Source organism: Anneissia japonica, unplaced genomic scaffold (assembly GCF_011630105.1).
Source record: "Anneissia japonica isolate Jap-2015-1 unplaced genomic scaffold, ASM1163010v1 scaffold2756_len2360902_cov194, whole genome shotgun sequence".
In the NCBI taxonomy this organism is placed as follows: Eukaryota; Metazoa; Echinodermata; class Crinoidea; order Comatulida; family Comatulidae; genus Anneissia; species Anneissia japonica.
In genome coordinates, this window is record NW_022719050.1 from 1902612 (window position 1) to 1918344 (window position 15733).

The 15733-nt window shown below is 32.6% G+C and overlaps 2 protein-coding genes across 2 annotated transcripts in view; one reads left to right on the plus strand and one right to left on the minus strand.

Annotated features, from left to right (window-relative positions):
* The first annotated feature begins 493 nt into the window (after nucleotides 1-493).
* Nucleotides 494-10317, plus strand: LOC117110778. The gene is made up of 5 exons (XM_033253574.1): nucleotides 494-615; nucleotides 2895-4223; nucleotides 5392-5485; nucleotides 7975-8043; nucleotides 9530-10317. Exons 2-5 carry the CDS (start codon nucleotides 2895-2897, stop codon nucleotides 9595-9597), a joined length of 1560 nt encoding a protein of 519 aa, XP_033109465.1. The 5' UTR covers nucleotides 494-615; the 3' UTR covers nucleotides 9598-10317.
* A 1427-nt stretch (nucleotides 10318-11744) lies between these two features.
* The window catches only part of LOC117110775, a 5493-nt gene continuing 1504 nt past the window's right edge, over nucleotides 11745-15733 (minus strand). The window contains exon 2 of the mRNA XM_033253573.1: nucleotides 11745-13807. Coding sequence (XP_033109464.1) covers nucleotides 12970-13800 — 831 coding nt within the window. The 5' untranslated portion in view covers nucleotides 13801-13807 and the 3' untranslated portion in view covers nucleotides 11745-12969. The remainder of the gene's footprint in view (nucleotides 13808-15733) is intronic.

A 15733-nucleotide genomic window follows, 5' to 3' on the forward strand; every position in this document is an offset into this window, starting at 1 on the left:
AGTCTGTTTATGTATGGACCTATTAATAGGTCCATGGTTTATGGAAGTGTTCACAATTGTCAAGACAAGAAAGCCAGTATATGTATTGGGTTATACTTTTATCATTATCATATTATAAGTGTGTATAATATATACATACATAGGCCTACATGCAAATGTATATAACATAGGCCTAAATAATATAAGCCATGGGTTGTAAACTGTTTGTACTTAAGACTGAAACTTAGTTTGTTAATTTTCAAATGTAATATACTGTAACTACTTGAGTTAGTGGTTTCTTTTTTCTACTCACATCAAATTAGTTATCATTATTACCTTTATGTATACAAATTATCATTACTCACTTCTCGAATGAAAAATTCATATCCGAATCTCTGGCAACCGTACTATTTCGACGCGCATGCGTGATACCTCTATCCATGGAATATTTGACTACCAATAGATAATGCTTAATTAGACGATGGAACAAATTAGACTTTCGCTTTATCATTTAAGGAAGATTAAAAACCGTTGCTGTCGACAAAATTGCTTTCATTATCCCTAAGCTGGTATTCGACAAACACGCCTCGTCAACTACACACTTCAGTCGGTTTTGATTAAAGTCAGTAATAAAAAGTAAGTTATCAAACTTTGTTTTTTCATTTTAATGAAGTATGTAGTAGCCTAACTGTTTTAGATAAATTAATATTTTAACTGATTTGCTGTAGCGAATGTATTTGTATTAGGCCAACTAACTTAATAATAATATATCTCAGAAATATATATATATATATATATATATAATGATTAAAATCAAATGCTTGATAGAACTGATCTAATTAATTTTATCAGTCATTTTAACTGTATATAAGCATGAGTGCTATATCAAATTTGTAAGATACTGAGCATGTATATAAATAAGAATTGTGTATATACATTGGAATGACAATAAAGGTGGGAAACACCCACAAAAGACAAAAAAAAAATAATATATCTCATATAATATTATTTAATGATTTTTATTTAAAAATAATACTTTTAAATAGTATTAGTACGGTATTGTATTTATTGAATTAAAGATTACCTGATTCAATAAGAGCTCAAACTTAGGCTATATCTTTTTCTATTTGTCTTTAAAATTATATTTATATAAAAAGTATTTTTTTTTTACTATTTCCATTCAATTTATGTAACAGGCCTATCTATTAGCCCTATAATTCTTTAAAAAGTATGAGTTCCTATTAAACAATTATATATTACCATATGTTCTTATTTCAAATCCAAAATAATATGAAATGTAGGCCTATACTATTTTATAAACTTACCTGGGTTATAATAGCTTTATATAATAGGAAAAAAAGCAAAATGTGATACTAATCTTGAATGTTATCACAGATAAGTAAAAGTCAAGATAAATTGTTCTTCCGATTGTATTATTATAAAATAGTCATTATTGAAAGTGTTTTATAAATACATCTAGGCCTATAGTCATAATTACAATAATGATAAAATAATGTAGATACAATATGGTAGTATATAATGAACATACATTATTATTCAATTATTATTATACAATTAGTAATATATATATACTTTGCATTGTATACTATACTATATGACACACAAATTATACCATTTCAGTTTTCACTAATTTACAGATATCTTACTTCGAAAATCCTTGATATTTACTATGCATTAATAACCAAAGGACCTCCAGAAAACACATGAACGGAGTTTGTATATATAGGCCTATTCGTTAATAAATAGCAAATATACTGTCTACCAAAAAAGTCAGAAAAAAACCTCAAAATTTCAATTAAACTAACCGAATAGCTCATTTAAAATTATCAAATAACTCCAATCAAAAGCACATCGTAAGAAATGGTTTTCAAAAATTCTTAAGTTGATTACCAGTTAAGGGTCTATGCAAAAGAATACAGGATAGGTATTAATTAATTGTCCGATTGATGGGGAACATTTTTTTTTCATTCAGATTGTTATTTGTAAGTTAATAACTAACCGTACACATATTAGATCAGTGATAGACTGTACATAAACAACCATAACAATAATAACTTTAATAAGAAAACCTATAGGCCTAAAAGCCTACAGAACCTTTACAAAATAAAAACTGATTTACACTTAAACAAATGTATAGCTGTGGTATCTACTGAATCTTAAACTGAATTTGATGGTACGTTTGCACCTGGGAATACCAAATCATAAACCATACTTAATCATTATTTATTGGCACCTTTAATGATTTCTCTGTTTAGTATACAACACAAGCGTCACTCTATAGGCTTAACTCCGAAAATGAAAGACCAGAAGAAAACAAAAGCAACGAAAGTAATGATGATAATTAAGGATAATAGTAATATTAATTACAGTATTAATCCTGTAGTAACATTGCTTTGGTATATAGTAATTTTATAATAATGTAGTTGAAAATAACAATAATATAATGTTGATAGCAATAACAATAAAAGTATTAATAATTATAATAGAATATTAACAAATAAACATTTTAGGCTTTGACACGGGACGGATTCACATATACATACCGGATGTCAAAGCTAGGCACTCACCGCGAACGACGGTCGTCCACCGACGCCATTTTATAACGAGCGCAACGCGACGACGCACGTGCAACGGATCGTTTGTAATGACGATCAGTTCAGACTACCACTGACAATCATCAGACGGCGTCGCGTCGTCTATCGCTCACAGAGAGCGGAGTTTGATTCGTCATCCGACGGTCGTACGATCGTCGCACGACGCAGTGAGTGCCCGACTTAATACGCTCGAGAGAGTATAATGACCTTTTAAATAATTTCTGGACCTTGTACAAAGTTATAAAATAATTATTTTTGAAAATTGTGATAGGTAACGAAATGATATTTTTTATTTGCAAGATGTCGGAAGAGCATTTCGTTGATGCTATTGACGAAACCTGTGCAAGATTGACCACTGAGCAATGTCACACCACTCTTCTCTACAACATCCCCATTGCTTCGCTTGCCATCGACAATAAGGAGCGGCTGTGCCTAGCACAAATATCTAACACGCTACTCAAAAAGTACAGCTACAACGAAATCCACAATCGACGCGTAGCCCTAGGTATAACCTGTGTGCAGTGTACGCCAGTACAACTTGAAATCCTCCGACGGGCCGGTGCGATGCCGATTTCATCCCGACGTTGTGGCATGATAACCAAACACGAAGCGGAAAGACTCGTCAAATCATTTCTCGAGGAAACCACACCCGTGAAACTACCAGATAATTTTGCATTTGAAGTGGAGCATACGTGTTCGTGGGGATGCCAGGGTAGCTTTATTCCGAGCCGATACAACAGCTCACGAGCTAAGTGCATTAAATGTACATTTTGCGGTATTTATCTTTCACCGAACAAATTCATCTTTCATTCGCATCGTTTGCCGGAATCAAAATACCAACACCCGGACGCGGCTAACTTTAATTCTTGGCGACGTCACATTAACTTAGCGAATACAGATTCGAGTGACGAGCTTCTGCACGCTTGGGAAGACGTTAAGGCGATGTTTAATGGAGGCAGTCGCAAACGATCGCTTCTAACGTGTTCGAAGACAAGCGTCACTAACAGTATTCCGGTTATATCGCTTGCACCGTCGTCAAAACGTATGCAATTCGACATGACATCAACGCATTCGTCCATCCGTACGCCTGTTTATCCATTCGTAGCATCACCGTTTTTTCCGAAACCGTTTCAAAATGTTGGCCATGAAGCACTGATTCCATTCATTCCACCGCACAGAATGGGCATGGAGTCAGTAAGTGGGGCGGACTACAGCCCATCATTTCCGATGAGTTCATGGAAAATGGCACCATTTTGGCTCAATTCTAAAATGATTGGAGGATCATTTTTAGAAACGATGGCATCTGGCGGACACGACACCACTTGGCAGGAACTTCACGGTACTGCTCTTAGACCACACTCATCGAATGGTGATCTCGGGATACCAACAGTTTCAAAAATGTTAAAACCGAATCATGTATCAGCGTTTACGCCTGTGGAACATCGCCGTAGCATTGGGGAGTTGGAGGATCAACTACGGAAGATTAGCTGCCCAAATCGTCATGAATCTACCAAGCGACGCCGGTCCTATGCTTCCGATAAATTTACTACTGCAGCAACAAGTGACAGCATTCATGATTTTGGGTTTGAAGTGCGAATGAATGCCTCTCCCGCTGACCGTGTGAATATGGTAAGTCAAATCTGGTAATATACCGTTTGCTTAAATTGCGAAGGTCTATCCCACATCTTTATGGTGTTGCCTATTACGACAATTCGATTTTTGCCTGGTAGGCCGTATCTCTAATAAGATGTTTGCCACAACAATAATTAATGTAGAAACAACTAATGCTTTGATCGTATCGATCGTAGATAATAATAATAAAACTAATAAAAATACTACTACTAGTATACTACTACTACTACTACTACTACTACTACTACTACTACTACTACTACTACTACTACTACTACTACTACTACTACTACTACTACTAATAATAATAATAATAATAATAAATAATAATAATAATAATAATAATAATAATAATAATAATAATAATAATAATAACAATAACAATAATAATAATAATAATAATAATAAGCTTTCGTATTCGCATGGATATTATTTCCGTCCCTTCTGTCCCTACTGTGCTTGCCTGGTTACATTTCTTAACAGATTGTTTCATGTAAGTGGTTATTGCATACCTCGCCAGTAAGATAAAATACTCAGGTGGTTTTCATTTCTAAACATAGTTTAATACTTAGCTTTACTTAGGTTAAACTGGCTATAATTGCTGTTCTATATTAATAAACACACTTTAATCTCATGAATTCACATGGCATCGAACCGGGGTCTTCTCTCTGGGTAGCTTTAGCTCCAATTGCATTATCATAAACAATGATGAAATATGACATAAACAAACATATCTATGATTAATTGATAATAATGCTATACTCCGATTGATGACAAAAACGTGCATTAAGATATTAATGTGTAATTACTGATGTTGCGATACAATTTACACAGGCTTGTCTCCACTGATTAATTGGAGTATTACAGGATGAAGATCGCAAACCTACCTGATTAAACGCAACGCCACTGACCAGTTGCTTTAAGCCGTTGAGCTGTATTTACATTCATGGCTTAGTTGTTAATTGTCCTGTAATTAAATGTAATGCCGAGCTAGCATTGCTTGGCTTTTAGACATTATTTCAACATCATAGCTGTTTACGAAGTAATTATAAACTGTCTGGTACGCTTAGTAGAAGTTGACTTCCCTGGAAAGGATCGTAGTAGCCAGTCGATTAATTATGATGACGATTACATTATGTTAATAGTTATTTTTTCTTAATCATAGACTCAATGCTTAGATACGTTTGAAGAAAAACAGGGACTCGCATTTGGATTGCCAATCCGCAGCAGATATAAAAGCGCAAGCAATGCCCAACCTGGTAAGTCATCACGCACGTATTACACCTGATACGTTTTGTACTACACATAGGCTTACAATCCAAGACATAGGTTTCGTTTGTGTGAGCGCATACGGACATATCAACTGTACGGCTTTGGAAGATTGAAGCAAACCCATCTTTTACCCAACTTGTACTTCCCACTTGGGGTCCCGGGGGGGATGCCCAGACAAGGGGGTAGATTTCCCTGACCAGAGCAAAATGGGTGTGGTCGAACGTCGCTTAAAATGTTCCGAAAGTGGTCTGTGGCGAAGCCCCCGAAAATTTTGTAAAACTCATGGGTTTCAAAGGTTTATTTAATCGATTTTAGAGTCTACTAATATGTACAAAATACATATAATTTTTTTTTTCCTTCCCGACGAATTATGGTTTTTCTCCCCGACGGTGGGAGGGGGCTGCGAGGCCCCCCGGTTGCGCCACCCTGTTTCTTATTATTGAAACTGCATACGATTTTCGGAACTTTGTATACAAATTTACCATTATCCTAATTTGTAAGGCTGTTGCATTTATCGCATACAGCTTAGTATTCTTATTCTCCAAATTTATCTTATAGTAGAGTCTTGTAAGTTGTTGAATTGTTGACATTCTTTAAACTCCCAACTGAATTTTGTGTGCTTTTGCTTCAGCAAATAAGTTAATGACATGATCCAAGTTAGCAATGTTGTCTGCTTCATCACGCTCAAGAGCCAAAGCAGATAGTCTCGCTTTTCCCATCGTGGCTCTGAGATATGGCAGGATGAGCTTTAGTCATGTAGTCATTACAGAATAGGATAAAAAAAAAAAGAGAAAACGGTCGAAATGGACTGAAAAAAAATCTCAATCTATAAATTTGCTAATAAAAACAACTACATTCAGATTCTTATTATTAACTGGAAAATATTCATGCACATCTTATATATATATATATAATATATATAATATATATATATGTATATATATATATTATATATATATATATATATATATGTATAAGGCACTCTTTTCATTATGAAGCGCAATATAAGAGATAGGCCTATATATTATATCTTTAGTCGACTACGATGTCTTAATGCTAATTATTTGTTTTTAAAATTTTGATAGAAAATCTGCGTACATCTGAATCAAATCGTGAAGTAACAATAACAAAATTCGTTTTCTGTTTGTAATTAAAATCTCACCTGCAGTTTCGTGTTCTCCCGACCAAGCTTAGAAAATTAATTGCATAACTATAAAAACAGCAATTAATTAACATGTTTTAAAGTTCTATAAACTAAAACATTGTTTGATTACAAAGGGACGTTTCATCGTTTTCGTTACTCTTGCTCGAAGTAGACTGTTATTAGTGCATTAGTAGGGCTATCCAATGTAAAAGTGAATTATGTATGTTATGTTTGCATAATAACATCCCAAAGAACGTACAAATTTAGTTAAGATTTTCGTTGTGTATGTTAAGGAAGCACCACTCGGAAAAGAGAGAGTGCCACTGCTTCTAAAGCGATTCCTAATAAATATTAAATATTACACCTAGAAGACGACGTCAACGAGTGGATCAATCATCACTTAAGTCTCCGGAAAAAATTGATGTCTTGTACGACAATTGATTTTTCTAAGACACAAAATATATGCTTTTTTTTTGTCAGTAGTACAACATATCAAAATATTCTTTTTTTTCAGAGCCTGATTTTAAAATTAAAGATTGGTAACTTTAATACAGATTAAAATAGTTGTTTTAATTTGACAAAGACGTTCAACTACAATGGGCCTATTTCTTAAATTGAACACTATTCAATGGATATTATGCAACAGTATTTTTCTCTGTTAATTGGCAAAGTGACTTTTTTCTAGTTCTAATTTTTCAATTGAAGTAATTCAAATATTAACTTTAATTAAATGTGTTTAAATTAATTTTAAAAAATTCAGTTCAGCAAAGATAGTAAGCGTATATCTTTAGAAAATATCTTACGCAAACGAGAAATCCAATCTTTAATTTTTACAACATTCCTTTAGCTGAAAGTTCAATTGAAGCGTATTTCCTTGATATTATGGTTATAATGAAAGGTCGATTATAGAACTAACATTGTAATAAAACTTATAATGACAATAACAGTTATAACAACTCGGTATCTCAAAGTTTATAGAGGCTAATTATAAACCTAGTGAAATTCCAGCCCATATAATATTTTAATGATTTGACTATTGTATTTACATTTTACACATTTTCGTGTTATCGGTTTCATTATTGTCGTTAAACATTGTTACAACTACAATTGCTTATTATAATCATAGCCGTTAGCTATACGATAAGCCAAACCTATGATTAAAACTAGTGATATATTTTTTTACTAACGTAAATTTTATTAAAAACTACAATGAAACTTTAATCATGTTGGTTCGTAAAATAGTTTGTTAATTAGAATTGTGATGCCGCAATAAATTCAAGCTTGTTAATCTTATAGTAGTTAAAAAAACACCAATAATTATTGTTCTTGTAGATTCTGCACTACAACAGGAACATGACATAAAGCAGCTTACACGAAGTGAACTGGAGGCGAAACTTGCAGGTACGAGCTAGCAGCACGTGCTCACGATACGTCATTCTTATAAGCTTCAGAATTCCTTGAGTGGTCATGATTTAGCTCGTATAGTGTAAAGCCCTTTATTTTCGCGCGCCAATAATTTTCGCGATATGACGACAATCGCGAAAATGAAGGACGCGCGAAAATCTTGATAGTTTTGTCTTTTTGTGTTCACATTGGCTTCGCGAAGACGCTGGCGGCGCCACTCCCCTGGTTACACATCTAAATGCGCTTATAGACCAATTGAATGTGGACAAATAGTTATACATGTGGAACCATGTCGTTACCACATGAGACTGTCGACATTTATTCATGTACTGTTTGTACATAAGTAAAAGGCCACAGGAGCGACCAAAATCTTCTTTAAAAGAATAATTGATCATATATATATATAAATATATAAATATATATATATATATACACATATATATAACATATATATACAACATATATATATATATATATATATATATAATTTTAGATTTGTTGGCGTACACACCTTGAAATTTGCTGGCATGAATTCAAATCATATAACAGATATACATACTATTTTGCCTTTCATTATTCTTCAGCTGGTAAATAATCACAGGTTAATAAAGGGTACGAAGCAATTTGCATGTGTGGAGTACATAATCTCAATAACTTATTATTCGCTAATTCTAACGTTTCATTAAACATTGAAAGTCATTTAAAGCGCAGAATTATATTAATCACAATATAAGAGACGTTATTAGGGTACTTTTCTATTGATAAACTCCCGTAAGAGTATTTTACACGGTTGGAGGAGATTATTGTAAAAGCTGATTATAATCATGTCTTCGTTTTATTCTCTTCGGTTGGTGATTAGTATTGTAGTAACTTTATCGCAACGATCAATCCATATAGGTTTTTTAAATTGGAAATTCAAAATTAGTAATAATACAAAAATCCTTACGCTGATATATAATACTGTATATTGAAAATGTTAATAAATATCATATAATAACCTTGAGGATTGCTAATTATTAAACTGCTGGAAATTCAACTGCAATAAATACAAGTAATTTATAATATACCTTTAACAGTCTCTTAGTCTTATATTCAAATAAGATTTCTAACGAGAAATTGATGAGTTGTAAAAAGAGGCGTACGTTTAAAACAGGATACACAATGTTAGCACAAATCCCATATTAAATCCGTTGTAATAGCAGGGAAGATGAAAGTTTTTAAATTTCATTGACTCTTTCCTGACATCCTGGGGTAACAAGCCGGCCTCACCATCGCCTCGCTTCGTTCCATAAAGCCGCACATGCTGTCGTCGGCCGAAGCGAAGCCATGGAAAACGTAACGTGACGAGGCGTGCGCAGCAAATCGTGTTTAATGACAATCTCTCGGAGGCTGCCACTAACAATCCTCGTCACATTTCCACCATCATTTAGCCTACATCTAGTAACAGTATTGTATGTTCTTTTTTTTTGTTTTTTTTTTACAGAGGCTCAATCAACTTTAAGTAACCTGACGTCATCTTCAAACACATCATCAACCTCTGTGGAAAAATGATTGTTGTTGTATACCCAACTATTTTACAGTTCTGACGACAGGACAACCTTCAATAATACTGAATTGTGGTAACACTTATCATGTGTCTACCGCCCCCTTTTAATTAACTTTCGACGAGATATATAACCATGGCGGTATCTTTGTTCCTATCAGTTCATTATAAAATAATGTCCTTAAATGATCACCATAATAGACAGACAGTGTTGTGTTTAATTAGGCAAACAAATACGAACGAAAGCTCTGGATGTTGACATCTTCAATTTAAAGTTATTCTCTTAAGTTTATTGTAACACCTCAGCATTTTACTTTAATGACACAATTATAAAAGTATAACATACTTTAATTGGTAAATACCTTCGGCATCTCTCCCTCCCTCTCTCCTTATATTATTGTTGACGATTGAGCTCTATGACAATTCTTGGAACCGACATTGGTCTTCTGTTTGTTTGTTTGTTTTTTTTTTTTTTATAAATATTTACTGTCAACACATGGGCTCGCATTTAATGATGATATAAACTTGTCAGAATGTCACTTTATTGAGTAAATGCTAATAGAATATAAAAGTAAAATTTCTTGGTTTCTAAAAATGCTTATATAAAGCGCATAAAAAAAGTTAACTGTACTATACAGATTATTATTATTATTATTATTATTATTATTATTATTATTATTATTATTATTATTATTATTATTATTATTATTATTATCATCATCATCATTGTCAAGATCATCATCACAATTATCATTATCGTATAGTTATTATCATTATCAATATTATTTTTATATTAGGTTTATCAATAATTATAATTATTATTATGATTATTATCATTGTCAATATCATCATCACAATTATCATTATCGTATAGTTATTATCATTATCAATATTATTTTTATATAAGGTTATCAATAATTATAATTATGATTACGTTTATATAGTTGTTATTTGCGTTATCATCATACGGTATCTATTGTTAATTATTTATATTATTTATTTATATTGTTATTATTATTATTATCATTGTCAAGATCATCATCACCATTATCATTATCGTATAGTTATTATCATTATCAATGTTATATTATTAGGCCTATTATTATTATCAATGTCAATATCATCATCACAATTAACATTATCGTATAGTTATAATCATTATCAATATTATATTTAGGCCTATTATTATTATTATCATCAATGTCAATATCATCATCACAATTATCATTATCGTATACTTATAATCATTATTTTTATATTAGGTTTATCAATAATTATAATTATGACTACGTTTATATAGTTATTATTATCGTTATCATCATACGGTATCTATTGTTAATAGGCAGTTTTCGCCGCACGACGTTAACCTTAACGTTAACGGATGACGTCATAATTTATTCATCTTGCGTTGCGAAGTACGTTAATTTCAGAATTTTACGTGCTCGACATACGTTATTTACGGGTTTGCGCATGCGTATTTCGATTTGATTACAAAAGAAGCGGAGCTATCGCGCTGCATGTTGGGTACTAACGTTAAAGTTAAGGTTAACGTCGTGCGGCGAAAACTACCTAATAAAATGCGGAAGTACTTTTAGCGTGTTTTATAGATAGACTTTCAAGTATACCCATAATTGTAATAATCATTCCTGATTCTTAGTTGTTAATAATATTAAGCTGATTAAATGTTGCGCTCTTTCCTATGTTAGGCTCCACACTAGATTAATTTAGAGGCGTTAAAAAACTAGATTCATTTAGACACGTTACGTCAACTCAAGCAAGTGTATTGGCGTTTACATTACGTGTCTGTGTTCAACAAGACAGGGGCAGGATTACGTGCTTGTCCAACAAGTTTACGTGTTTAGAAACGTTTACGTTGTCGTTTGCGGGACTTACTTGCAGTAATATCCAATAGTAGCATATACGTATAGCAAAGTTTTCAGCGTTTGTAAATGAATTAGGCTATGCATTGCTTCATATGAACAACTCATGATAATTACATTTTAACTGGCCTGCCATTTTTTGTTCAATATGAACCAACCAAACAATCAATATTTTGTGAAAAAGCCACATTAAAATAGATAAATTCTTAGCATAAATACTCGTTTTACGTAATGCACAGACCAATGGCTTATAATAAGTTACAACACATTCGTGATTTGTTATATATTCTGATAATAGAGACAAAGTTTATTATTTTAGCAAATATAATAAATCTTATTAAGTACTTAGCATTTCCGTATTGGTTAAATTTTGTTTCACAGAAACTGTGTTTATTTTAAAGTTTTGATCATGTAATCGTATTCTAAACTGAAATGTTTAATGTAGGCCTATATAATGACAGTTTTGAAATAGGAATATATATTTTTTCAAAACTAAAGAAAATAATTATTCTTATTTATAGACAAATAGCCGATCGCTTGTGTTTAATTTGAAAACAACATAACTGTTAAATTCGACCACTTTGAATCACAATTGTTATTTTAGCAGATAAATAAATATGAATTATTAATCACGAGACACATTTTATAGATAAAGTTCTCCCCACTCTGTTTGCTTACATATCTATTGTTTGTCTATCCATTGTTAATAACCAGCATCAGTCGACATGATACTGTAAAAAGGGAGTGCTAATATTAGGTTTATACATTTGTAAACGTATTAAAAGAAAATTAGCTGGAGCAAAGTATACACAACCTAAATATTCATTTTATTTTCTACGACTAATACATCTTTGCTGTCTTCTGCTTTACAAATAGTAATCAATGCATATATAAACAAATAGGCCTACTTAAATTATATAAACGGTGTTCAAATATAGGAACAGATTATTTTATGACGGTGAACCATAAAGAAACATAATAAAATAATCAAAAACGCATGAAGTATGTGTATATGTTGGTTTATCCATTGTTCGTAACCAACATCAGGCGACAAAATACTGGAAAAAGAGAGTGCTACTAATATTAGCCTTATAAATTTGTAAACGCATTAAATATTCTAGCTGCAGCAAAAAGTACAAAACCTAAATATTTATTTATTTCTACAAATAATACATTATGCTTCATGCGTTTAACCAGGGAGTTGTTATACTGAGTTTAACTATCATTATGTTGCAAATACATATACGAGACCTTACAGATACAGACTACTACACACTTGACCCCACCCCTACGTGCGACGACAACCTCAGAACAGGGAACAGTGAAATTACGCTCAGGAGGTGTTTGCACAAGACCATACAGATACAAGAAAAACTATTTAGAGACTACAGAAACGCTTTAAACTACCAATCTGTCCTCATTTTTTTTTTAAATGGGATGGCCGTCTGCTCATTTTTTTTTTATGGTGTTCTTCTATGAGTATGATTTTGTTTAGCATGTTTATAAAAGATTGTGCGGAAGGCTTACATCCCATATTCGAGGGGCATCGCGTTGTTTACAGGCTAGTACAGTTATACGTTTCATGTCATATTCAATGGATCCATCACATTTTCTACGAAGATACCGACAATTCTGCAAACTAGTATTCAGTTTCCTCTTTCGAGCCTCGTATTCTTCCTCCGTCTCATCCTCTTTCATCAACATTTCATCTACCCCAATCCTATCGATTCCTTTCCGCATCCGTTCTTGTTTATTCTTGCGTAATGTTTCCCGAACGGCATCGATATTGTCCAGTAAATCATCTCCATTTGGCGATTCTTGACTTGATAAATTCTCTTCACTACTCACTGAAGTTCTTGATATTCTACGTAATAGTTCATCTTTACGTTTCTCTAACAGTTTCATGTTTTCTCTATTACGAGAAAGCATTGTTGCCCTGATTTTGCTCCAAGAGCGACGTCTTTCGCATGGGGGCGCTGCCCTGTGGCAAGAAAACGTACTTGGGACGGATATCGAGCGCTTAAGAATTTTACGTGGATTTACTTCATTTTTCAAAGTACTTTTAAGTGCTGGTAATTTATTTTGCATCATCTTATCTTTAAATTTTAGCTGTGTGATCTCCTCCATTGACAAGTTGGAGCTGATATTAGCAACCCTGGCTTTATGCTTCTCGTAACGTGACAAGACTGCCCTATGTTCGATCTCCAACAATCTAAGCTTGTGAGTTTGTTCTTCAAGAAGAAAATTTCGTGCTTTGTCTAACCTTTTTTCTTCTTTATTAAAATCATAGTTATCAACCACGTCACCAATTGAGGTGGTTCTCCGTTTCATGATGCACCTATTGGTAAATTTCAACAACATTTTTAATTAATATCATAAAATAGGTATAATATGTAAAGATATACGTTCACAACCATTATTCATAAATAAACTACCAATAATAATAATAGTAATAATAATAATAATAATAATAATAATAAAGTATATTATATATAGGCCTATATTTGTAATGTATATTTTTAATTAATAACATATAATTTATATAGTAATATAATAATTATGCTAAAGGTGATAATAATGATTTAATACTAATAAAGGATAATAATAATAATAATAATAATAATAATAATAATAATAAAAATAATAATAACAATAATAACAACAATAATAACAATATACCTATAATGTATAATAAAGATACTGTGTGGGTTAGTATGCGCACTGTCCGAAGCAGAAACCAAAAGTAGGTTGATAATTAAACTATATAATTTATTGTGAGATCTTTGATTCAACATGGGCTACAAAACCTCGAATAGTTTACCACACGGACCAATGTTTGCCAACAGCGAATACATCAGTCTTGTGTACAAAATATGATGAAATTCAGACATGTACACATATAGACTAATACTCTCTTTCACTGGAAGAGGATTTGCCATTCTTTTCATGCACATTGTCAGTCACGAGATCAACGTCTAAAAGTCATATCTAGAGGACGAGGTAAACAGAGTAATGGTCTCCCCAAAGTCGAAAGCAAAACTCGGCATAAGATTTCGCTGCAACCAAAACTTGAACCGTACCGCTCTGCGCTCCGGACACACATTGCATTGTAGGGCCTTTAGTGTATCAATAACTTTACAGGATCAGTGTGTACTTTTAAATATCGTTAGATTGAGAATTTTCCTACCAATACGACCTGAGGTGATATAGAAAGCCTGTTCGAGACTGACGCTGCTCGTCTTAAACAACGGTGGTACACTTTTTGTGAAAATGTTTTAACAAATATTGTAAAATATTTTAACTACAGTATGGAAAGGACCTAACAAAATCTATAATACTTTTTCATAACTAAATTTGTTGAAAAAAAAGAAGAAAAAGGGGAAGAAGAGGAGAAGAGAAAAAGAGAAAAAGAAAGAAAGTGAGCGGGGGTGGGGAAGAAAAGAAGGATCTTTTTCTTTCCTTTACTGTTTTTTTTATGTTTCTTTTTATTATATTCAGATAAAGTGTAATAAGGGAGGGAGGCGGTTGGCGCAGCGGTTGCTGCTCAAGTTTTCAAATTCGTGGTTGGGAATTTGAGCTTCACGCTGTCCACTTCCGGCCAGGCTTAGATACCTCAGCTTGCATTGTGGATGGGCTGTAAAAAATGGTTCACACTATGTTCCAGTCTTAGATGCAAGTCGGCTACGGCCCCTGGCATTGTTTCGGGCATATAAGATCAGGCCCACCCTTTGGTCACGCCATCGTCAGAAATTCCTGGTAATGGCGTGAACGGTGTCGAGCGTGGTGGCGTGTGTTTCATTTCTTGGAATGTGTATTATACTTTCTTTTCGTTATTAGTTAAGTGTAAAATATAAAATGCTGATAAAGTATTAATTACACAGTGTATTAATTTAGTAAGAAACGTCTATAGCAAGACAAATGTACATATGTCATTATTACTCGTCTTGTTGCACATCTCTTAAACAGTTGTGTCTCTGTTACAAAAGAAAAAAACAATAAAGTTATTATTATTATTATTATTATTATTATTATTATCAGTCCAACTTATTTCTAACCCTCTTGTTATACTCTAACTTTTGGAGGTCGGCTGTTGCTCAAAATAACCAGAAAATAAATCATATTCATCAATATAGCACGTACAATAAATTTATGTTAAATGACGATGATTTAATTTCATAAGTTACACAAAATGGCTAATCTCTTGTTGAATTACTTCAATATTACATAATACCAAAGCAAAAAACTCAAATATATATATACTGTT